Source organism: Triturus cristatus, chromosome 5_1 (genome assembly GCF_964204655.1).
Source record: "Triturus cristatus chromosome 5_1, aTriCri1.1, whole genome shotgun sequence".
NCBI lineage: Eukaryota > Metazoa > Chordata > Amphibia > Caudata > Salamandridae > Triturus > Triturus cristatus.
The window spans coordinates 26,905,945-26,932,784 of NC_140587.1; the positions used below are offsets into that span (position 1 = coordinate 26,905,945).

General features: G+C 41.4%; 1 protein-coding gene across 8 annotated transcripts in view; it reads right to left on the reverse strand.

Moving 5' to 3' along the window:
* Positions 1-26,840, reverse strand: part of LOC146829991 (uncharacterized) — a 328,887-nt gene that overhangs the window by 193,235 nt on the left and 108,812 nt on the right. For 7 of the 8 annotated variants that reach the window (XM_085604233.1, XM_085604235.1, XM_085604231.1 and 4 more), the window contains 4 exons: positions 16,015-16,155; positions 12,222-12,362; positions 11,440-11,565; positions 3,432-3,572 (listed from right to left, as the gene is read on the reverse strand). In XM_085604233.1, the coding sequence (XP_085460359.1) occupies positions 3,432-3,572; positions 11,440-11,565; positions 12,222-12,362; positions 16,015-16,155 (549 nt within the window). The remainder of the gene's footprint in view (positions 1-3,431; positions 3,573-11,439; positions 11,566-12,221; positions 12,363-16,014; positions 16,156-26,840) is intronic. The other variant, XM_085604229.1, reaches the window with a different exon arrangement.

Sequence of the window (26,840 nt, forward strand, 5' to 3'; positions counted from 1 at the left end):
CTGTAATATGCTGACAGATTACTTGGCTTCCTTGATGTCTGCACTACAATCTTGTCGTTCACAGGTAGCTGCAGCCTTTCCCGACAACACTGACGTGAAACCGCATGACGTTGTTCCGGGTAATCTTGTCTTTGTGAGGAATTTCGACCGAAAGACTCAGCTGGAGCCCAGGTGGAAAGCACCCAAGTTGGTCCTGTTGACCACGAGGACAGCCGTGAAGGTCGAGGGCCGCAAGGGCTGGATCCATTCAAGTCATATCAAGAAATTTCATGGACTATCCTCGGATATAGACATTGTGCCCTGCACTCCCTCACAGACTGATTCAAAACTTCCTTTGGTTGAAAAAACTGAAACCGAACTCTACAAAGAAAAATTGAGGCCTAGAACGTCAGACAATTTGATTGTTTAAGTCCTCTCCAAGGTGAAGCGGTTGAATTTGTCTCTGACATGTATCCTCTAGACCTGAATCATGAACAGTCGCGAAAAATGTTGAAACGACAGGCGTATTATAAATCACTGCGTAGCCACTGTATGGGGACATTATTAATTCTGTTTTTATTGAGCCTATTAATAATTATTACAAGTATGTTGTTGCACATATATTACCCTATTTCTAGACATGTTTATAATGTTACTGCTGAACATTCTTTTAGTGAATTACCTCCGCATGAATTGTCTTATAGACTTGCGCTGCGCAATAACACTTTCATTAGTATGTTACATCATTCCCATCAGACTAGTAATGCCACCAATTGCTGGGTGTGTGGCCGACTCCCTCCCTATCAGAATTATGAAGGAGTCCTGCCTTTCTTTCCACATCCATTCACACATAATGGCTCCTGTGGAGCATGGTTTAGTTTAATCAATTCCATAGACTCAGACACAGCAGTTTACCAAGATCATTGGATATGGGGAAACCTGAACCTAGTTTTACTCAAGGTCTGCTACCCTGACAAGGAGGGTCGCCCCAAAAGAACAGGAACTGATCTAGAAAATGAAGTATATGGATTAGGTAATTTTACACCTAATCTCATGATTCTAAATGTCGTATCCGAAGTTGAACTAGTCTTACCCACCATGTCAGTATTCCCAGCGAAGGGTGAATTGTGTGTAAGAAAGGTTGGTTCCATACATATGGGCCATAGTAAATGCACTACTATAGTAAAATTCAGTGATCAAGGCAAATCTTCATTTAAAGCCTCTCGCCACTCCTACTTTATATGTGGTCAGACTGCATATATGCGTCTACCTCCAGATTGGGATGGTACCTGCTACATTGCATTCCTTTTGCCACCTGTTTTTCTAGCTCCTCCTGATTATTACAGAAATATTCATTTAGTACACAACAGAAAGCGGAGAGATCTCCCCATTGTCGATTACACTGAGACGGCATGGGACAAGTATGTAGATTTTAATAAAGGCATCTTTCCCTATATAGGTACTGTTACTAATAGTAAGCTGATACGTAGATTAACTAGAACCCTTGAAGCAGTAGTGAATGAGACTATTTCCGCCTTAGGCAATTTAACAGAAGAGCAGTCTGCTATGCGGATTGTTGTGCTTCAAAATCGTCTTGTCCTTGACGTCATCCTGGCTGATAGGGGCGGAGCTTGTAGGGTCATCGGATCAAGCTGCTGCGTATTCATACCAGAAAATTCGCCATCCGTATATAAAGCCATCACTCGCCTTCATAAGATTGTAAGCCAGATACACCAGAACCCAGGCACTTGGACTTGGTCCAGTTGGTTTTGGAGTGTGATATCAGCCTGGGGATGGAGAGTTTTATCCTTCCTAGGTATTGGCCTTCTCATACTATTCAGTTGCTGTCTATGTCTACAATGTGGACCAGCGATTTGTGGTCTGTGTGCCACATCGTGTATTCCACCACCAAGATTTCATTCAAGATCACGGAAGAAGAAAGAAGAACAAATGATGCTATATGAACAGATCAATGGATTGATGAAGATTGATATCTCTTGAAGGGCAAGTAGGGGACAAGGAGGGAATGTGGAAATGTGGATTTTCCTGATCAGTTATGTCCCCTATCTTGGACCCCAACGGTTCTATGTGCATGTCACAAGTACATGTATGTTCCCTCCAGTTCCAGTTATGAAGACGCAAATACATGTGCGTCCACCGTCAACATGTCCTCTGTCAGATCCACCATGAATAGGCCGGATATTCCATTCCTAAATATGAAAGGCCACCGGTTTTATATGGTTTACTTATGCCATTTTACAGTCCAGGCAAGTAGGCCCTGATTCTGTCATCAAACTCCTTTTCTCTTCTGCCTCTGAAAGCTCCAGTCTGAGCCTGCATTTGTGACCATGAACTTTGTTTCATTCTCTGCGCGGCTCACGAAGCCTGACATCAGCCTATTTCTCTGCCAAGAACTGTATTTCACCTTCGAATTATCTGCTTCCCCCTCAGCCGATGCATTCCTGCCTAGTAGTTCAAGTAAACATTCTTCCAGTTACCAAGCAAAGAGGCCCGGCTTCTCTGTCCTCATGCAAGTAATTCATAGCCCTGTTACCATGGAATATTCCTACCCCCTCGCATTCAGTGTAGACACTTAGACGCTTGTACACGCACGCACAGTCAGTATAGAATAGATTCTGTCCGAGAGTCCTTCTTTTGTGGATAACATAGTTCTTTAAACATAGGATGTTAGATATGATTTGGGATTAGGTTGACTTGACCCCCCAGACTTTTCGTCTCCACATGTAGAACTAATGTCAAGTCCCCTTCACCCCCTAGTTACACGTCAATTACACGTCATGCTGCTGCGCGCGCATCTATGCCAAGTATTATCTTATAGATCCACCTATACATGACATCATAACCAATCATGTTCCTTTTTACCCCTTATTACACCCATTTTCGGTTACGCAGGTGCAACGTCAAGTTCCTTATCAATTGTTACGCCTACTGTATTCACTTCATTGTAATGAATGTACTATAAAAGTTACTTCTTGTCAATAAAGTATGTACTTCACTTCCTGAACCCCCGTGGTGATGGAACTTGGAGCATCCGATTATAATCGACCATTGGAATAAAGCCCATTCCGAAACTCTAATATCACGGATTCTGCCTCTCATTTTACTGAGCTATTTTATTATAATTCTGTATCAAATTCAGTCCCGGTAAAGGAATTTTATTTACCACATTAGACTCAAAAAACCTTCAAAGAATCTTATGGAGGTGATACCAACCGCGAAGTGTTCAAAGTCAAACTCTTCTGTCCCGCATAGATAGTATGGTGGAGGAAATTGTGTCAGTAGTTTCTTATGCGGCTTTGGCATGAACTCCAGAAAGCAGGGGACTTCACTGTCCAACTCTAGTCAATCCTTTGACATTTCAATATAGCCTTAATGGTTAAACAACAAACAGAAAACTGAAAACAAAGTCATCTTTCTTCCTAGCACCTTACCGTTCGGCTGGAGAGGACTGAAGCACCAGATTGTTTACGTTTCGCTGTCATCATAGCAGCAACCTTTTTCATTGCACCTCCCTTTGGTGATTTCTCCGTAGCTGCAATTGTCTCTTGATTTTGGTTCAATGTCACATTTGTCTGAGGAAAACAATTTTGATAGCTTTTAACAAAAAAAGCCATTTAGCAATGGCAGGTTCATAAATAAAACTGCAGATTGTCTATCAAAATCCATGGCATTGTATGTATATTATTCATAGCCCAATTGCAGACCTCTTGGTATGCTTCAGAGATTAAGTAACAGATGATTAATCTGTCATTTTTGTGCATTTTCCTTCTCTTCCAAGAAATGGAATCTCCATCAAATGTAGAGTTGTCCCTGCATCAGTCACTGTTTCTCCACTGAAGCAGATGTAAGCACTTTAAAAAAGGCACTTCAATGGAAAATCCACAAGCGTGCTCCTCTGCCAGTGGATTTAATTCACTAGTGGAATTTCCATGTCAAAGTGTGGACACTTGAGATGCATCCACCAAGCGGTAGTACACTGCCAATGACTGCTTGTCTGCCTAACATGCTGGGTGAAGCTCACTATGCTAATCATTAGGTGAACGTCCACTCCCTTTGTGCAGCAGACTGCCTCAGTATTGACTCCAACAGACGTAGTGGCAGATCCATCAATCACATCAGGTGAACCAATATGCACTACTTTTTGCACCATTTCCTCCACAATGACACATTCGATGGAGCATCTGAAGTATTTCATCTGGTGCAATATCAGCCATCTGCAGCGGATCACTGACAAAATATCATGAAGGAGAATATCGACTTGTCAAAATATCGAGGAGAAAATATAGAATGCCAAAATATCGAATGCCTATCTCCAAACAGGTAAGTACAAAAATATAGAATCCAAAATATCGTTGTAAAAAATATAGTTGGTCAAAATATCGAATTTTTTAAATGTCTTAAAAGTAATGTAAAATTAATGAAATAATACATATAATTAACTAAAACATACTTAGAAATATTTAAATAACTTTAAAATTAATAAATAATAAATGTAAGTTAAAAAAAATTCATACATATATATTAACGTAATATTAATAAAAAATATTCAATATTTTTTGCGTAAGATAGCGGGCGGGTTAAATTTACTATTACCACTCCAGTAAGTGCAATAGTAGGGAAAGCGTTGGATAGCGGGAGGGTAAAAATTACTATTCCCACTCCAGAGAGTGCAATAATAGGGAAAGAATAGGATAGCGTAGAGGTAAAAATTACTATTCCCACTCCAGAGAGTGCAACAGTAGGGAAAGCGTTGGATAACGGGACGGTAAAATTTACTATTCCCACTCCAGTGAGTGCAACAGTAGGGAAAGCGTTGGATAGCGTAGGGGTAAAAATTACTATTCCCTCTAAAGAGTGCAACAGTAGGGAAAGCATTGGATAGCGTAGGGGTAAAAATTACTATTCCCACTCCAGAGAATGCAACGGTAGGGAAAGCGTTGGATAGAGTAGGGGTAAAAATTACTATTTCCACTCCAGAGACTACAACAGTAGGGAATGAGTTGGATAGCGTGGGGGTAAAAATTACTATTCCCACTCCAGAGAGTGCAACAGTAGGGAAAGCGTTGGATAGCGGGAGCTCAACATTTACTATTCCCACTCCAGTGAGTGCAACAGTAGGGAAAACGTCAGATGGCGTAGGGATAAAAATTACTATTCCCACTCCAAAGAGTGCAACAGTAGTGAAAGCGTTGGATAGCGTAGGGGTAAACATTATTATTCCTACTCCAGTGAGTGCAATAGTAGAGAAAGTGTTGGATAGCGTAGGGTTAAAAATTACTATACCCACTCCAGTGAGTGCAATAGTAGGGAAAGTAATAATTTAATATTTTATTGAAAATAAATTAATTTAATACCAACAGAAAAAAGTATTAAAATTAATTACCAATCACACAATATTTAATAATTAATTGAATATAAATACCAATAAATGTTACTTTTTTAATTAATTGCCTATTATTAATTCATTAACAACCAATTAATTTTCAATACCAAAAATTAATAAATACAACTACCAATTAATAATTAATTAATAATAAATTAATTGTCAAAATACAAAAATTATTTCAATAATTAATTATTTACAATTAAATTACTTCCCACCATATTCTACCTATAAACCCACAACCCGCTACAAATAATAAATTAATACAATTAACTTAATTATCAATTAAACCAAATTAATAACCAATGAATACAAATTACTTACCAATTAATAATTAATCAACAACCAATTAATTTTTAATACCAATTAATAATTACTTAATAACAATTAAATTACTTCCCACCCTATTCCCCTATAAACCCACAACCCGCTACAGAAGTAAAACGCAAAATTAAATTACAAATAATTAATAATTCCTAAAAATTATTATTTAATGTACTATAATTAAATTACTTTCTACCCTAATCCCCTATAAACCCACAACCCGCTTTGGAATTAAATTACACAAAAATTAAATAACATAAAATTCATTATTTTAAAAATATTCAAACATACATTCCAAAATTGATACATACTAACACTTAAAACACTATAAAAAAAAATCGATATTTCTTACCTGATTTTCGATATTCTTCACCACTATATTTTGGCAATTCGATATTCTGTCCATTCTATATTAAAAACTCGATATTTTGTACAGCCGATTTTTTTTTTTCGATATTATGACTGTTTAACATCTGCAGCACCATAGATTGTCCATGCAACAAGATGTAAAAGGGGGAAATCAACCATTCCCTGGCAGATTTTATTTACTTACCTTCTCCAAAACAAACCAAAAGTCTGTTACATAAGTGTAATCATATTTTGAGTAAATAATCTGCTGATAAGTACACCTCACGTTGAAAGCATTCTTTAAAGTTACATGCTGAGCAGATCAGTGCCACAATAAATGGCAGAAAGGTGAGATGAGCTGTTCCAGGCGAAGTGTGGTGGGTTAAATATATCTCATACTCATAGACACTCATCACTTTACGTTTTAGGCTTATTGCTCATATCCCACAAAGCACAATCGAACAGCTGTTTTATTTACTCTCTATTTTCTTTAAAATGTTACCATATTCAAATTATCTTTCTCTTTGAAAAGATATTGCTGAAACGTGCTATCTTATGAATTCTTCCTTGAGGTCATCTAACAAAATTATTTTGGAGATCACTGTGGCATACAATGCGTGGTTAGTTAATTGCTACATATGAAATCATGACATTTCACATATCCTATCATACAGCAGCTTCAAAACCCAATTTGGGTTGGAATTAATGCGGGAAAAGCAACATTTTGCAGAAAAAGCTACCTTCCTGAAGCTGTGGTTTAGGTTCAGGAAAGGTAGATGTGAATCACTGTGATTGTTGTTCTGGTCAGAGATATTTTTTTAGCAGAAATCAAAGGGCAAATACAAGGGCTCCGTCTTTAGAGACTTTGGGACAGATGTGCAAAGGGCTTGCCTTGCCCTTCAGACAAACAAGGTGAAGCAAGACAGCACAAGCCTGTAAGGGGGATTTAGTAAGCCACACATGTTGCTACTTTATGTTATCTTTTGGCAGTGAGGTGTTCCGCAGATGGAGTGTGGGCGTTCGAACACATGCACCCATGGATACTGGCACATTCGCACGTTTCCATGGAGTGTTAAACCTGGGAATGCATCACAATAGCATGCCGCTGAGGCTCAACAGCAGGAAAGCCATGTATTTCTCCTCATGCCTTTCTTTTGCAGTGTGATGCACTCTGCATTAAACATTGATAAAAGACAATGCCTTTAAAGATTAGTTTTGCACAGGAAATTGTCCCTTCATGCAAAAAATAATTACTTACTGTAATGCAGACACCCTTGCTTTGTCTTAGTTAAATAGTTAAAGCCAGGCAGCACAAGGTGCGGAGGAAGAAGTAGGCAGCAGAAATGCACCATATCTTTGTAAATATGGCGCATTATTGATGGCGCTATATAACGCAATGCAGCCAGTATGTTGCCTTGCTGCAGTGCGTGACATGCGTGTAAATCTGGACCTTTGATCCTGTCAGTGAAAGAAGCCAGACATTACTTAATTTTAAAATGTATTTCTCACCTGATGGAAAAGTTATTATTAAAGACGTGGAATCTATGGGGCATAATTACAAAGACATGCCATACTGCATTGACCTGAAAACACTCAACATGGCAAATAAAAATGAAACATTCGCTTTATATTAGTAGTACTTCTCTGCTATGCTTTTACATGCCCTTTAACATTGGCCACAAAGCAGTCAAGAAGGGAATATATTTAAAACTTTCAGTCTTTATTTGTATACAAAAAACTAAAAATAGAATGAATTATGCCTTAATTCCAGTTAACAGGGAGCTGGACCATTTGGACCGAAAAACAAAAATATGTAAAAGTATGTGGAAATGTACTCTTTAATACTGCATCCCATACACATAAATGCTTCTGTGAATCGGCCCAACTTGTTATATGTTTCAGTCACTAACAGATTACAGATATTGAAAATGTATGTCCTCATGTTTATGAAACAAGGAACTGGATCCCATGCAAAGACTGTGACATTAGTCGTGAAATGGGACAACCCACACTGTAGGGTGATTGTATGCAGCTAGCTGATGTGAAATGAATTCATAACCCGTTAGAAAAGGGCTGTCGACAAATGATTTGTGGATTTGCACAAACCATAGTAGTTAGAATGACATTGTAACATGCATATATGTTTCACAATTGTAAACATGTGTCTTTCGGTCTCAAAAAGATTTTTGTATGATGCTGTAGGGGCTCACTACGATGCCGGATGGAAAGCGTCCGCCCGACACGACTCAGAATCTGGACCAACTGACTTGCGGTCTGCAGTTCTGACCACCGGATTACGATGCAACCGAACACTGTTTGGTCAGATTCCCATTGTTTCCGATGGTAGCACGTTTTTTGCCTGAGAACCTGCCATAACATAGGCTCCATGGGGAAATGAGGTGTGTGTGTAAAACCCTGCACCCTGTTGCAGGCACCCCATGGTGCAGGGTTTTACATGGGGTTCCTTAGGTGCCCCCTCTGCCATCAACCGTAGGCCATAGGGGCCCCCAAAGTCACTGTCCAACAGCCTTTCAATAGCAGACAGGCCGATGTGTAAAGGCTATTGAAAATCTGCATCCTAATCCTGAGGGCGGAAACGCAGTCCAAAAGGTTGTACGATATGGTTCCGACCAACACAATTACTCCATGGGTTGGTCAGAACTGATTCAGAAAGACTACTACACAGTTTACGTTCCGACCGAGAACATAGTAATCGGAGTTTGTCGTAAGGGATCCAACCCGGTCAAGGATATTCTGACTGTCGGGAGGAGGCTTTTTGCCCAAAATCATGAAAAGCTCCTGAATGTATTATATCTTACAATTATATTAACTTTTTCATGTTTTGCTTGTCTGTACATTATTTTATAATGTTTTTAGAAACTTTACAAATATGCTTGATTTGACAATAATCTACTATTAAATGTCACAATCTTCTTTTCATCAGTATGGCAGACACCTGCACACAGGACAATCCTCCTATATGTTTATTGCTTGCTCCACAGATTTAAATTTGAATCCTGTGGGCTTCACTGTAGAGTTGTGATTAACAAGTCACTAACTGCAACTTCTTTAGAAATCGTTCTGTTACTAGAAAATGTTGCCTACCACAATTTTAGTAGATAATCTGGTGTCTCTAGGATATCAGAAAGAGTTACAGACGGGAATTAAATGAATCCAAATAAGTTTTAAACTTGTATAGTCTATATATATAGCACCCTTATAACTGAATCCTTAATTTTAACACAAACCCACTGACATTTTGATCACAGAAACTGACACAGCCATTACTCTTGTTGACTGTAGCCATCGTTGGAACGCATCGAACTGTACTTACATAAGAAACAGTGTGGTACAAAGAGGTGCTGCCATGTATCAGCACACAGCGTGTATGCTTTGTTCATGGAAAAGGATCAAACAATGCATGTCTATTATACTTATGTAATAGACCAAAAGTCTATTACATAAGTGTCATCATGGTTTACTTTCGAAATCTGCAAGAAATACTATTTAGATTGGACAAATAATTTACAGTTATATGCTGAACAAACCAGTTCCACAATGATTGGCAGAAAAGTGAGATGAACTGTTTCGGGCAATGCGTAGTGGGTTAAGTATATATCATATTCAGAGGCAATCAGCACTTTATATTTTAAGACTGTTGTTCACATCCCACAAAACACAATTTGCACAGCTGTTTTATTTAACACTTACTTTCTTTAAGATTTTACCAAAAATATAAAGATTTTGTTGAAATTTGCTATCTTCTCAATATTTACTTCGGGACACTTGAAAAGGTTGTTTTATGGATTTTGTGTGAGAGCATTGTGGAGTACAATGCTTGGTTAGTCAAATTCCTTTTGTTAAAGTATGATCTTTTACGCATCCTATCACACAGCAGCTTCAAAGCCCAATTAAAGTTAGAGTTTGATGTGGGAAAGAAATATTTAGCAGGAAAAGCTACCGTTCTGCAGTTGTGGTTTAGGTTCAGGAAAGGAAGATGGGGAACACTTTGATTGTTGTTCTAGTCCAAGATATTTTCAAAGCAGAAATCAAAGGCAAATCTAGGGGATCCGTTTATAGACACTTTATGACAGATGTCCAAAGGGTTTGAGTTGCGCTTGAGTCAAACAAGGTGAAGCAAGGCAACACAAGCCTGTAAGTGGGATTTGCTGCCTCCGCATTACACATTTAAAAATGACAATGCTTTCAAAGATTGGTTTTGCTTGGCAAGGTGTCCCTTCATGAAGAAATACATTCCTGTAATGAAGACACCCTTGCCTTGTAAGAAAGCCTTAGTTAAAGCCAGGCAGCACAAGGTGCGTAAGAAGAATTAGTCAGCAGAAATGCTCCATATCTTCATAAAAACGGCAGATTATTGATGGCGCTATATAACGCAATGCAGCCAGTATGTTGCCTTGCTGCACTGCTTGACATGCATGTACATCTGGACCTTTGATTCTGTAAGTGAAAGAAACCAGACCTATTACTTAATTTTAAAATGTATTTCTCACCTGTTTTAAATTGTACTATTAAAGACTTGGACTCCATGGGGCATAAATACAAAGACATGTCAGAGTACATAAAGTACTACTTCTCCGTTGTACTTTCATATATGCCCTACTACATTAGCCAGAAAACACTCAGGATGGGAATAAAAATGAAACATTTACTCTATATTTGTATACAGAAACTAAAAATAGAATGAATTATGCCCTATTTTTAATTTCATTATTCGGAAGCTGGATTGATTTGGACTGAAAACCAAACAGACGTTAAATTATGTGAAAACATACTCTTTATTTCTAAGTCCTATACACATAAATAATTATGAGCAAGTTCATCTTTTTCTAGTTCCACGTGTAACATCAGGCAAGACAATTCATGTTAGAGACAACTATCATATAAAGTTTGTACTTTAGTCTCCACATTGTCTGCCCCGTAGAAGTCAGGAATGTTGGTAGCACATGAAGTTAATTTTTGTTCCTCTACCATTATTTAACCAGCCTACCAAAATCTATACAGTCACTAGAGGGAGCAGCTAACTATGGTTATTTGCCACAAGTCCTACTCTTTCGGGGGCCCAAAACTAATTGTCAACATGAAACAAATAGATTTGTGATCTTAGACTCAAAAAACCTTCAAAGAAGCCTATAGAGGTGATACCAAAACCGAAGTATTCAAAGTCAAACTTTCCTGTACCACATAGATATTATGGTGGAGGACATTGTGTCAGTAGTTTCTTATGTGGATTTGGCACGTACTCTGGAAAGAGGGACCTTCACTGTCCAACTCTAGTCAATCCATTCATATTTCGAAATAGCCTCAACTGTGTAACTGTGATCTGGAAATTGGAAATACAGACATCCTTCTTCTTAGCACATTACCGTTCGGCTGGAGAGGGCTGAAGCACCAGAAGGTTTCTGGTTTACTGTCTTCTTAGCAGCACCTCCCTTTGGTGATTTCTCCAAAGCCACAATTGACTCTCGATTTTGGTTCAATGGCACATTTGTCTGAGGAAAACAAGTTCAATAACCTTCACTAAAAAAGGGAATTTAGCAATGAGCTGTTCATAAATAAAACTGCAGTTTGTCTACCAAAATCCATGGGGTTGTACGTATATTATTCATAACCCATTTGAGATCTTCTGGTCTGCTTCAGAGATTAAGTGACAGATTATTAATACAGACTCCACCCCTAAACACTTTCTTAATATGACATACCAATTTGTATATGCCTTTGAATTCCAATACATTTAACTGTGCATGTTTTATGAACATAACCCCTTAATTGAACCTGAATATATCTTTATTTTTGCTGCCTTTTCGTTAAATTGCCTACAAATATCTACACTGTCACTAGTGGGGACAGCTAGCTATAGCTTTTTGCCACTAGTCCCACTCTTATCCGAGCCTAAAATTGTCATTGTCAAATCTATTTTTATTTTGTGATGTAATCTCAATAAGGCAGATTATTAAACCTCTACTAGTTGTCACCATGAAACAATCACATTTGTGACCTGAGAATGAAAAAACTTTAAAGAAGCCGGTAGAGGTGATACCAGCTCTGAAGTTCCTGTACCTCCTGTACCACATAGATACTATGGTGAAGGGCATTGTGTCAGTAGTTTTTTTGTGGATTTGGCATGTACTCCTTATTAGCACCCTACCGTTTTGCTGGAAATGACTGAAGCGCCAGACGGTTTACGGTTTGCAGTCTTCGCAGCAGCAGCCTTTTTCATTGTACCTCTCTTTGGTGAATCCTCCATAGCCACAGTTGACTCTTGATTTTGGTTCAATGGCACAATTGTCTGTGGAAAACAAGTTTGAAAAAAACTACTAAAAAATCTATTTTGCAATTACAGGTTCATAAATAAAACTGCAGATTGTCTATCAAAATCCACAAGGTTTTATGTATATTATTCATAACCGAATTGTCGCTCAGCTGCCACACTTCAGAGATTAAGTACCAGATGATTGGCCCACCATTGTGGTGCATTTTCCTTCTCTGCCAAGATGAAGTTGGAATCTCCGTCAAATGTAGAGTTGTCGCTGCAGCAGTAGGTGTTTCCCTATCTATGCACATTTAAGCACCATGGACAATGACACTTCAATGGAAAAACCAAAAATGCCCTCCTCTGCCAGTGGACACTTGAGGTGCACTCACAAAGTGGGAGTACACTGCCAACGACTACATTTCTACTCTGCCTAATGTGCTCGATAAAGTAGACTATAAAAGCGTTAACTTAAAGTCCAACCCCTGTGCGCAGCAGACTGCAACAGTAATGACTCTAACAGACATAGTGGCAGATCCATCACTCACATAAGACAACAAATATGTGACCACTTTTAGCATAATGTCCTCAATAATGACAACATGAGTGGAGCAGCTGCAATATTGTATGTGGTGGAATATCATCCATCTACAGAGCCCAAAATTGACAATGCAACAAGACATCCATTCCAGAAATCAACCATTGCCTGGCAGATATTATTTACTGTTCTTCTCCAAATGTGATCAAAAGTCTATTACAAAAGGGTACTCATGGTTTGCTTTCAAAATCTGTGAAAAGAACTATTTACATTAAACAAATACTTTACAGTGATATGATGAGCAAACCAGTGCTACAATGATTGGCAGAACTGTTCCCGGCAATGCGCAGTGGGTTAAGTATATATCATATTCAGAGGCACCCAGCACTTTATATTTTAAGACTATTGTTCTTATCCCACAAAACACAAATTGCACTGCTGCATTATTTAAACGTTACTTTCTTTAAGATTTTACCAAATTCAAATTATCTTTCTCTTTGTAAAGATATTGTTGAAATTTGCTATCTTCTCAAAATTTACTTTGAGCCACCTGAAAAAGTTGTTTTGTGGATTTTGTGTTAGAGCATCGTGGCAGAAAATACTTGGTTAGTCAAATGCCATTTATGAAAGTATGGCCATTTAGACAACCTATCACACAGCAGCTTCAAAGCCCAATTAAAGTTAGAGTTTGATGTGGAAAAGAAATATTTAGCAGGAAAAGCTACCTTCCTACAGCTATGTTTTAGGTTCAGGAAAGGTAGATCACTATTGATGTTGTTTGAGTCCTAGATATTTTTAAAGTAGAAATCATGGACAAATCAAAAAGTTCAGCTTCTGGACAGATTTACAAAAGGCTTGTGTTGCCCATGAGTCGAACAAGGTGATGCAAGGCAACACAGGCCTGTAAGTGGTATTTGCGCCCTGTGTTGTCTTGTGGAACCTGTGGGTTTTGCTGTAGAGCTGTGATTAAAAAGCCCTTAACTACAATTAATTTAGAAATTGTTCTGTAACTAGACAGTGTCGCCTACTACAATTTATAGAAGGTAATCTGGTGTTTCTAGTATTTAAGTATAAAGAGTTGCTAATAGGAGTTACATTAATCAAACAAAGTTATATAATTTAATAGTCCAGTTATATAACTCCGGTAAACAACCTTTACAACGCACCTTTTACAACGCACTACCATTATAACGAAACTTTTACAACGTAAGTGAATTTACAACGCATGCCATTACAACGCAAGTCTTTACATCGACTTGCGCTAGATGGCGTGCTAACATTACAAATAGTGTAGTTTACTATCCCAACACCTTCCCTACTGTTAAGTGGACTGGAGTTGGAATAGTAAATTACGCTTTTCTAATGTTAGCACGCCATCTAGCGCAAGTCGATGTAAAGACTTGCGTTGTAATGGCATAGCGTAGTAACATCGCAGTCGTTGTAACGACCGCGATGTAACTGCACGCGTTGTAATGACTCGCGTTGTTATGTCATACATCCTATAACTCCTGTCAAATGTCCTGTGCAGGCCCATTGTCGTTTTCTCTATGTTAGCATGAGCATGCTTTAGACAGCTCTCTGCTTTGCACTCGTTACTCTACAAACGTATTTTGCCTTGTATCTACATTGTACTTTCACACAGATCCTACTATTGTTTTGTGTTCTGCTCTTTTCTTGGGATTTAGTCTGCGCACTGTAGACAAGGTCAAGCAACAATGCCCCTTGTTATTCTATTCTGCGCAGGCCCTAGCACCTAGACAAAAAAAGCAAATGCAGCTGTTGTTTGGGAACACATAATTTTGACATATATGTATGCACAAGATTGGAGAGATTCTTTCCAGGGAAGTGAGCATGACCACAGCTGATATGTAGAACGTTCATCTGTGCATCCTAAGGGATGGGGTCGGCTGTTAACACCCAGAGATCTTCTGATACATAATCCCTGTACTTCTGTTGAGGAGGAGAGGGGCAAGGCTACTCTGTCTTATAGTGTGACAGCTCCTTTTATGACTTATGTATTACTTACCATATTGACCATATTGGTGTGCCAGTTGTAGCACATATCCTGCATTCTAATGTGGGATAGTTTCTTCTGTCTCTGTCAGATCGTATTGTGGACAATTTGGAATGTGTTTGCAAAAGTGTATGTCCTCTCACCACGATCAATGAGAGAGTCAGGAGTATTCTGTTCTGGAGTGTCTAATGACTTGTTCCTCTGAGGATGAGTAGACAGGCAAGTAAAAAAATACAACTTGTCAGTCCCGGGCTCATGGGTGCTAAGGTGGTAGGATGACTCAGTCCCTGCCTACTAAGGTCCTGTGACCTCAAACATAGTGGGTCGTTACGATGGCAGACAGACTTCAGTCCATCTGCCATTGTATTGGATTTCAGACCGGCCGTCTATGAGGTGGCCTACCCACGATCAGAATTATGATGAGACCGCCTACCTATATTTTGCATTGTGGCGGGTTTGCGGTCAGTAGCCCCGCCGCAATACAAAAAATAGGGTGCAGACATATCTCTGCACTACGTGGCAGGCACCAAGCAGTGCCTGCTGAATGGTGCAGGGATGTGTAGGGGCCACTCAAGGTGCTCCCCAAGATACATGTCCCTGCTCCAAGGATTAACGGGAGGCTGCTGTAGGCCCCCAAATCTGTTTCCACCAACCATTTTGCGGCAGGTTGACCACTGCCGAACGACCTGGGGAAAGAGATATCATAATCCCTTTGGTGGTTCCGAGCCAACTATGGCTATTTTCCAGAAGTCCCACTCTTTTCAGGGCCCAAAACTGTCACATTTTTAAAAATATTTTGTGAAACAGTCTCAGTAAGGCAGGTAACATTGGCCATCACCAGTTGTCACTATGAAAGAATCACATTTGTGACCTTAGACTCAAGAAACCATCAAAGAATCCTATGGAGGTGATACCTACTCCTAAGTATTTAAAGTCAAACTCTTCTGTACCACATAGATAGCATGGCAGAGGAAATTGCGTCAGTAGTTTCTTACGCGGATTTGGCATGTGCTCCAGAAAGCAGGGGACTTCACTGTCCAACTCTAGTCAATCCTTTGACATTTCAAAATAGCCTCAACTGTATAACTGCAAACTGGAAATTGGACACACATAAATCCTTCTTCTTAGCACCTTACCGTTCGGCTGGAGAGGGCTGGAGCACCAGACGGTTTGCGGTTTGCTGTATTCTTAGCAGCAGCCTTTTTCATTGCACCTCTCTTTGGTGATTCCTCAATAGCCACAACTGACTCTTGATTTTGGTTCAATGGCACATTTGTCTGAGGAAAAAAGGCATTTTGCAATGACAGGTTTGAAAATAAAAATGCAGATTGTCTATCAAAATCTATGAGGCTGCATGTATATTTGTCATAATCCTATTGTAGATCTGTGGGCATACTTCAGAGATTAAGTAACAGATGGTTGATCCGCCATTGTGGTGTATTTTTCTTCTCTGCCAAGAGATAGTTGGAATCTACATCAAAAGTAGAGTGTTCCCTGCATCAGTAGCTGTTTCTCCACCAAAGTAGATGTAAGCACCATAAAAAGACACTTTAATGGAAAATCATCAAACGCCCACCTCTGCAAGTGGATTTACTTTGCTAGTGGGATTTCCATCTCAAAGTGTGGACACTTGAGCTGCACCCACAAAGTGGGAATAAACTGCCAATGTTTGTCTACTCTGCCGTACATGCTGGATGAAGTGGACTATACTAATTCTTAATTGAAAGTCCACTCCCTTTGTGCAGCAGGCTGTCACGATAAAAAGTACAACAGACATAGTGTCAGATCCATCACTCACATCAGGCGATTAATAAGCAAACTACTTTTAGCATACGTTCCTCAACAATTACCCTATGGATGGAGCATCTGGAGTATTTTATGTGGTGGACTATCAGAAAACTGCTGCACCCTAAATTGGATATGCAGCTAGAGGTTCACGCAGAAAATCAACAATTTATTGGCAGATTTTGTTTACTTCCCTTCTACAAATACTAAGACCAATAGTCTATTTCATAAGTGTAATCATAGTTTGCTTTAGAAATCTGCTGAAAGGTATTATTTGCATTGTACAAATACTTTACAGTTATATACTGAGCAAAACAGTGCCACGGTAATTGGCATAACAGTGAAATGAGCAGCTATGGGTTAAATATACATCATATTCAAAGGTTCACTTAACGTTTTAGGAGTATTGCTCATACCACACAACACACAAATTGCACAGCCGTTTTATTTAATCCTTATTTTAAGATGTTACCAAATTCAAAATCTCTTTGTAATGATATTGCTGAAATTTGCTATCTTATCAATATTTACTTGAGGCCATATGACAAAGTTGTTTGGGGGAATTTGTGCTAAAGCATTTTGGCATACAATGCTTGGTTTGTTAAATGCCACATATGAAAGCATAGACCTTTTACATATCCTATCACACATCAGCTGCAAAACATAATTAAAGTTGGAATTTGATGTGGGAAAGCAACATTTAGCAGGAAAAGCTACATTCCGGAAGCTGTGCTTTAGGTTCATGAAAGTTGATTTTAATCAATATTATTGTTGTTCTAGTCTGTTTAAAGCTAAAATCATGTGCTAATACAAGGGCTCAGTTTCTAGACACTTTGGGACAGATGTGCAAAGGGCTTCCATTTCCATGAGTCAAACAAGTTAAAGCAAGGCTACAAAAGCCTATCAGTGGGATTTAATAAGCAAAGCATTTTGCTACCTTGTGTTATCTTGTGGTTGGGAGGAGTTATGTAGATGGAGTTTGGGTGTTCAAACGCATGCACCTATAGATTATGTTGCATTCTCACACTTGCATAAAGTGGTAAACCTGGAACTGTGTCAAAATAGTAAGCAGCCAAGGCTTAGCAATGAGAAATGATTTATTTCTCCTTGTGACTTCCATTTGCTATGTGTGATGCACTCCGCATTACATATAGAAAAAAGACAAAGCCTTTGAAGATTGGTTTTGCACACAAAGGTGTCCCTTCAATGCATGAAATGTTTGTAATGCAGAACCTTTCAGTCTGTCAGTAAAAAAAGCCAGACTTACTGATGTGGACTTTATGTGGATTCATTACGAAGACATGTTATACTGCGCATAGTGGTATTTCACTGGTACTCTTTTCTACATGACCTTTTACATTGGCCCCAAAACACTCAAGATGGGACTTATAATGAAATATTCACTCTATATTTGTATACAAAAACTAAAAATAGAGTGAATTATGTATTATATCCAATTTCATTAACAGGGAGCTGGACGGTTTGGACCTGTAAACAACAGGCTATACAACTGATAGTGGTTTAACTGTAGATCCAAATTTATGCCGCAACAAATGAGAATCTCAGCAATTGATGATTTTTATAAGAAAGCGTCAAATGATCTCTATGATTTAGAGGATTTGCATTACAAGAGACGGGGATGTGTACACATTAAAAATCTAACTGAAGCTGAGAATAGGATATTACAATCCCTAAAGGATGACGAAAATCTGGTCATTAAAGAGGCCGATAAAGGTGGAAACATCGTTCTCATGAATCGAAGTGATTATCTGCAAGAGATAGATAGACAGTTGAAGGATGTCGAATGCTATGACAAACTTACGGCAAATCCCATGTCTCTAATAGAGGGAAATATTAACTCTAAATTATGGGATTGGCATGAATCTAACTTATTGACAGATCAAGAATACAGATTCCTACAGGCCCACCATTCCCTGTCACCGTGTATTTACATCTTACCGAAAATTCATAAAGAGGGCCCTTTTCCACCTGGGCACCCCATTATATCTGGGAATGGTGGACCCACTAAGAATATGGCTCAATATGTTGACAATTTTCTTCAACCTATTGTGAAGAATCTTCCATCTTATCTTAGGGACAGTTCTGACCTCTTGTGCAAACTTGAGTATTTCAAATGGGATCATGACAATTTGATTTTTGTCTCCATGGATGTGGAAAGTCTTGTTGCAGGGATTTTGCTCATGCACAGAACTATGCGCAGGAAACCAGGACCTCAGTGAATTGCGGTGTACCAAAAATTCACCTCAGTACCCAGAACCCCTTATCGTGTATCAGTGTCTCATTCGCTCTTCGCATCATCTCGAAGCTACCAATGATTAGACAACCCAGAGCATGTGACTTAGAGTACTCTCAGAAATGGTGGGAATCAGAAATACCTGTTTGTTATTATTCTCATATCAGTCCACAACAAGAGTAATCAGAGACACAGTAAAGTTTAAAACTTTTATTTTATAAACTACGTGTCCTAAGATGCAGTCCTTTGGCTAACATAAGCAGACAAATGATTAAAACTAAAACCATCAGCATTGTTACAATACCATAGAAAATGAAGGGAGAAATCATATTACAAATGATAGTGGAATACAACCACCCTCCCTTCGCTAGTAAGCTAGTATTATTAAACTAATAGAAGGTCTCTAGGTTTGAATGGGGAACCCCATACCGTAACTATCAGCTTAGGAAATCACATCACAGGATCAGCTTTGCTCTGTGCCTGGAAAAGTTCTTCTCCAGAATTTGTGTCTAATGCATGCAAACTGCAATATTAAAGGCGCTCGAGTTTCAAATATTTGCAGCTGTGTGCGTGTTATGGCTAGAGCGTGGGCCGATCAACCTGAATTCAAAATAATACATTGTTTGTTGGCCCTGACTGTTTCTGCACACAATGTTCAGACCAAGGTCACGGTGCACGTCCAGGGATGTGAACAACAGACAGTTCTCATGTGAAGAAAAAGGCAGACAAGCAGTTTTCATATAATAACATCGATCTGCAGTGTCGTGTGCAAAAGCGGCAAAAGTGGCAAGATGGTGTTTCTAACTTCTAAGACGCTTATGTTAACATAACAATGTGTGCATCTAAAACTACGTCTCCACTACAGTCTTTATACCTGTATTCACATTCAGGAAGGGATGAGGGCTTGGAAACACTTTCTTTTTAAATGGGTTGCACAACACCTGGAACATACAGACATGTTACTAACTATGGCAGAAATTATTTTAACACACAATGCTTTTCTGCACAATAATGTGTGGTTCTTGCAACGGTGTGGTACTGCGATGGGCTCCAGATTCGCTCCATCTTATGCCAACCTCTTTATGGGGCTGAATGAGGTGGAGCATGTCTGGGGCCCAGGAGCACAAACATGGAGTGATAATGTGATTTTTTACGCTCAATACATCGATGATGTCATTATGATATGGCATGGTACGGTAGAACAACTTAACATGTATCATTCCTATTTGAATAAAAATAAATTTAATGTGAAACTTACTGTCCAATATTCTGAGACCAACATAGAATTTCTGGACCTAAGATTATTCATTATGGATGAAAACATACATAGTGATATACATAGAAAGAAGATGGCATGCAATAGTTATCTGCATGCCACAAGAGCACATCCACGATCTACCATTGAAGCCATACCTTATGGTGAACTGGTTCACGCAAGGCGCAATTGTAGTCTGGATGAAGATTTTACAAAAAATATCAGTAAAATCAAGACTAATTTTTCGAAGAGAGGATATAATCGAGCTTGTCTAGACAAGGCTGAAGGGAGGGCTATGACCCTCACAAGAGAAGAAACAATGATGTCAATAGGTGGGAGAAAGTCTGATAATGGAAAAACTGAATCACTGAGACTAGCCCATGATATTCCCCTATCAGGGCACTTAGGCCAGAACAAGACTTGGGACAGAATGTTTCCTCACTTTCACAGGCCACACATGTCTGAAGACACAAAGGAGTTTTGTCGCTCTTGTGTAACCTGCCAAGCCAGTGGCAAAGCAGGTGGTACTACAAAGGCCCCCCTGGTATCACTACCTGTGGTGGGGGTTCCCTTTGAGAGGGTTGGGATTGACATTGTTGGTCCCATGGCTCCTCGAACAGCATCTGGGCACAGATTTATACTGGTGGTAGTGGATCATGCCACCAGGTATCCAGAATATATCCCCCTAAGGACCACTACTGCACCTGTAGTGGCAAGAGATCTCTTGAGTGTGTTCTCAAGAGTAGGTTTTCCAAAGGAGGTAGTATCTGACAGAGATGCAAACTTTATGTCAAGTTACTTAACTGCTATGTGGAAAGAGTGTGCAGTGAATTACAAATTCACCACACCCTATCACCCACAATGCAATGGTTTAGTTGAGAGATTCAGCAAAACCTTAAAGGGCATGATCAAAGGACTCCCAGAGAAGCTTAGGTGAAAATGGGACCTTCTCTTGCCCTGCCTTTTATTTGCATACAGGGAGGTGCCTCAGAAGGGGGTTGGCTACAGCCCATTTGAACTTCTATTTGGTCACCCTGTCAGGGGTCCATTGTGTTTGGTGAAGGAAGGATAGGAGTTACCTCTCAAGCCCCCAAAGCAAGACATAGTGGACTAGTTACTTCGTCTCCGCTCCCGGATGGCTGAGTACATGAAAAAGGCAAGCAAAAACCTTGAGGCTAGCCAGGAACTGCAAAAAGCCTGGCATGACCAAAAGGCTGTACTGACTGTTTATCAGCCAGGACAGAAAGTGTGGGTGTTGGAGCCTGTAGCCCCAGCAGCTCTCCAGGAAAAGTGGAGTGGACCCCACACTATTATTGAACAGAAAGGGAAGGTTACCTACTTGGTAGATCTTGGAACCCCTAGGAGTCCCCATAGGGTTCTCCATGTCAACAGGCTAAAGCCATATGTGGACAGGGCTGACATGGGTTTGCTCATGGCAACTGATGAGGGACAGGAGGAAAAGAGTGACCCACTCGCTGACCTCCTCTCACAGAACCCTGATGATGGGTCAGTTAATGGTGTAGCCTTGGCAGGCAGCATCACTGCCCAGCAGCAAACTGATTGCAGACAAGTTTTCAATCAGTTCAGACTACTGGTGCACTCATGAAGTGTACACTGGGGACAGTCTGCCTATTAAAAATAAGATTTATAGGCAACCTGACCATATCAGGGACTGTATCAGGACAGAAGTCCAGAAAATGTTGGATTTGGGTGTGATTGAACCCTCAGATAGCCCTTGGGCTAGTCCAGTGGTCCTTGTGCCAAAACCTCACACCAGTGGTGGGAAAAAAGAGATGAGGTTGTGTGTGGACTACAGCGGTCTCAATGCAGTCACTAGGACTGATGCCCATCCAATACCAAGGGCAGATGAGCTTATAGATACTTTGGCCTCAGCCAAGTACCTTAGCACATTTGACTTGACAGCTGGCTACTGGCAGATCAGACTAGCTCATGATGCAAAGCCAAAAACAGAATGCACCTGCCACTTTCCAAAGGTTGGTGAATACAGCTCTCACAGGCCTGGAAGCCTTTAGTGCAGCATATCTTGATGATATTGCTGTCTTTATCTCCACCTGGGAGGATCACCTGGTCCACCTAAGGAATGTTTTGGAGGCCCTGCAAAAAGCAGGCCTAACTATCAAGGCTACTAAGTGCAAGGTAGGGCAGAGTCAGGTTGTGTACCTGGGCCACCTTGTAGGTGTAGGCCAGGTTCAACCATTGCAGAGCAAGATCTAGACCATATTGGAATGGACTGCTCCAACTACCCAGACTCAGGTGGGAGACTTCTGAGGCCTGACTGGGTACTATAGGAGATTTGTCAAAGGGAATGGATCAATAGTGACACCCTTGAATGACTTAACTTCCAAGAAAATGCCCAAAAATGTTCAGTGGACAGCTAGCTGTCAAAAGGCATTTGATGACCTGAAGCAGGCCATGTGTACTGCTCCTATTCTGCAGAGTCCTGACTACTCCAAAAAGTTCATTGTTCACACTGATGCATCTGAATTGGGGGTCGGGCTGTACTGTCACAATTGAATTAAGAAGGTCAGGATCAGCCAGTAACTTTTATAAGCAGAAGGCTGACCCCTAGAGAGAAACGTTGGTCAGCCATTGAGAGGGAGGCCTTTGCCGTGGTTTGGGCTCTGAAGAAGTTGAGGCCATACTTGTTTGGTACTCAATTCTTTGTTCAGATAGACCATAAACCCCTCTTATGGCTAAAACAAATGAAGGGTGAAAACCCCAAACTGCTTAGGTGGTCCATTTGCCTACAGGGGATGGACTTTACAGTGGAACATAGACCTGGGAGTAACATGCCAATGCAGATGGGCTCTCTAGGTATTTCCACTTAGAACATGAAGACTCAACTGGTCAAGGTTAGTTTAATGTCCCTGCGTTGGAGGGTGGGTTGTGTAGGAGAGTAGGATCTGCTTCACATGGGTTCCCCCACTTTCTGCTGGTATTTCACTGTTTTTCGACCTTAGTCTGGCTGTGGCCCTGCTAATCAGGACCACAGCCTAGCTGCTTCCTCTCTAAAATGGGTTCCATATACATTAGGTACATATCTAATTGGATTCTGGAGTGTCTTATAAGTCCCTAGTATATGGTATACTATGTACCTAGGGCATACGTACCTCAGAGGCCTACCAGGGGCTGCAGCATGTATTATGCCAACCCTGGGAAGCACTCCAAAATGACACCACAGGTCTGCTACTGCAACCTGGATAAGGATGTGCTTGCACCCCTTACTGTGGTATAGGCTACCTATATCACTACCTTATACAGACACATATAAACCTATAAGCCACTCCTCTGGCAGGCCTTGACAATCCTGAAGGCAGAGTGCTTGGTTTTATGTGAGTGGGTGCCCAAGCATGAGCTGAGCCCCTCTGCAGCTTTCGGAAATACTTCCTTATGGCTGTTCAGTGATACAGCCATACCATATACTCTTAAGTGCATTATAACCTTGCGGTAAAAGCTAACTTTCGAATGGCTGCATCAAAACATGTCGTGTTTGGTGTCAAACGCTTTGAAATACTACCCCCCCCCCGCCAGTCCTGGTGGCGGGGGTAGTATTCCACCCTTCTAGAGGGAGAGACATGTTCACACTGGCTAAACCCGGTTAAAACTCTCCAGAGCCCTAGCATCACAAAATGGATGCCACTGCCACAGACACGGGTCTGGCCTCCTGCTGCTGGGGGAAACTCCGGCAGGGGAGGCCTGGACAATAGGTTTCCTGTCACCGGGAGGTGTAACCACCTCCCCAGACAGGCAGATGTGTATTGGGGCAGGGTGGGTGCATTCAGAGAATGCTTTTGAGACACTGCCTGGGGCACACAAGGTGTCCCTGTGCATATCCCAGTTCAAACCGGTTGCAGGGGCACTCAGCCCCAGCTCTGGCATCAAACTGGACAAAGGGGAAGGGGTGTAACCACCCCCACCCTAGGTCCACCCATAGGTGGGGCCTTAGAGTTAGTCCATCCCCTAAACTTAGTATAAGTAAAGGAATCCAGTCCCTAGGACTTTAGATTACCCTGGACGAACCTCTGCAACATATATCCTGTACCTTCGACTTTCTATCACGACTAGAAGATGGAATAAATCTCCCTTGGGGTCTAGGAGTGACTCCCCTGATTGGCAGGCACCAAAGAAGCAACTGACCAGTCTGCAATTCTGAAGCTCCCACCGGACGCCAAAGTCTCTGCATCCCCATAGGTGTATTTCCAGACTTCTCGAGGCTAACCTGAGTCCACAGCAAAGCTGAGGCCCGTGACTGTCATGGGTGACTTGGAACCGTTACCCCTGGACACCGTGATCTTTTGCAGCAACACAATCTTCCTGGTCATCTTCGAAGTTGTGCTTTGGGCTTCGAGTAGCCCCAGCCTTGAGCACCTCCTGCTCCGAAGATTGTTGGCCTCCACTCCACGAGTGACCCGTGGGCCAGCTTCAAGTTCGACCGCTCGAGGCTCCTTCGCGATCACTAGCCCGTTGGCTAGCAGGTCCCCACTAAGGCAACTCCTTTTTTAATTGGGCATCCCTGGTTGCTCTAGACGTGCCCTGACTTAGCCTTGCTGGGTGAGTCCCTCAGAACTTGTTGGTCTGCACCGCAGTCCTTTCTCTGCATTCCTGTGACTTGCCGTTGCCAAGGCTTGTTGGGTCCTTTCTGGTCGCCGGCACTGCAGCACTCGACAGATGTCATGGGAGAGCTCGAATCTGGCTCATGGACTCCGTCGATGCCTCCTGGACCTTGTGGCTGAAGAGTCAAGACACCCATCAACTCACCTGAAGCAACCGACATCTGTGGGCATTGGTCCAACCTTTCCTAGGTCACTGGCAAGTGACCCAGACTCTGTCCCATCTGCTTTCAGGTTCCTTACATCCTAGAACCAGGCTTGGATCTCTCCAGACACTTCTCCTCTTCACGGCAGCAGCAGTTATTTGCAGGTTTCCATTGGAATCGACGACGCGACCCGACACCAAAAGACACCTATGCACTCGGCTTCCCTGGATGAGGTAACTCGAGTACTCTGGTGCCCTCATGGGTGCTAGCCCTAGAACTACCTAAGTCCAAAAGGGTTTGATCATGAGTTAGAAGTGTCCCTAATCTTTAAAATTCCAACGGCGACATTCCCCATAGAAGATAGTAGGAACACGCGGTTGTGTTTCCACACTGCATACAGTTCCCGTGGGTCCCCTCTGTCACTACCTTGGGTGGTTCCTTGGGGTCCCAGCGATTCTAGAGGCAATAGGCCTAGTGCCGATTCCAGTCGTGGTTCTTATACCACTTTTTTAGTATATGGTTTGGTATGCCCCAGGGCTCAAACGTGTATTTGTGCTTTTACTGATGCTTTATCACTTGTAACTGTAGTACTTCGAACTCCAGTCTCATAAAGAGACTAGAGGGGTGTGTTTAACCTTAAATACATATATTTTGAATATATACCTGGTGTGGTTGTCTTTTCATTTGATCATTCAAGAGATTATAGACCGGTAAAAGAAGCTGCTTTACATTCCTTCAAGACTTAGCCTGAAGGCTGCTCTCCATAGCTACGACTAGGATAGCTTTCACATAAGGTTGTTTTTAACCATTCACCATAAGGGGTTGTTTGGACTGATACAAGGTGCCCACTAGAACTAGTGCAGTGCAAAAGGGGGTGGTGATGGACAGAGCATCAGAACCAATCAAACACTCACACCCAGTCAACAGATCTGGGTTTGATCCATCACCATTTTTTAGCCCACTCTGCCACCCCAGTTCAGACATGGCCATATGCAAATCAGTCTGACCCTGTGCCTCATGGGAACAGTCCAGCCCGAACTGCCAAGCCATGCCTTCCCTGGACCAGAAACAAGCTTCCTAGGACCAGTTTCTGGCATTTCAGCCGTCTTCAGCCAGGCTTGCTTGAATCCAGTGGCAAAGTGAGCAAGGGACTCACGTCTGAGCATACCCTGCCAACTTATGGCGAACAATGCAGTGCAAAAGGGGGTGGTGATGGACAGAGCATCAGAACCAATCAAACACTCACACCCAGTCAACAGATCTGGGTTTGATCCATCACCATTTTTTAGCCCACTCTGCCACCCCAGTTCAGACATGGCCATATGCAAATCAGTCTGACCCTGTGCCTCATGGGAACAGTCCAGCCCGAACTGCCAAGCCATGCCTTCCCTGGACCAGAAACAAGCTTCCTAGGACCAGTTTCTGGCATTTCAGCCGTCTTCAGCCAGGCTTGCTTGAATCCAGTGGCAAAGTGAGCAAGGGACTCACGTCTGAGCATACCCTGCCAACTTATGGCGAACAATGCAGTGCAAAAGGGGGTGGTGATGGACAGAGCATCAGAACCAATCAAACACTCACACCCAGTCAACAGATCTGGGTTTGATCCATCACCATTTTTTAGCCCACTCTGCCACCCCAGTTCAGACATGGCCATATGCAAATCAGTCTGACCCTGTGCCTCATGGGAACAGTCCAGCCCGAACTGCCAAGCCATGCCTTCCCTGGACCAGAAACAAGCTTCCTAGGACCAGTTTCTGGCATTTCAGCCGTCTTCAGCCAGGCTTGCTTGAATCCAGTGGCAAAGTGAGCAAGGGACTCACGTCTGAGCATACCCTGCCAACTTATGGCGAACAATGCAGTGCAAAAGGGGGTGGTGATGGACAGAGCATCA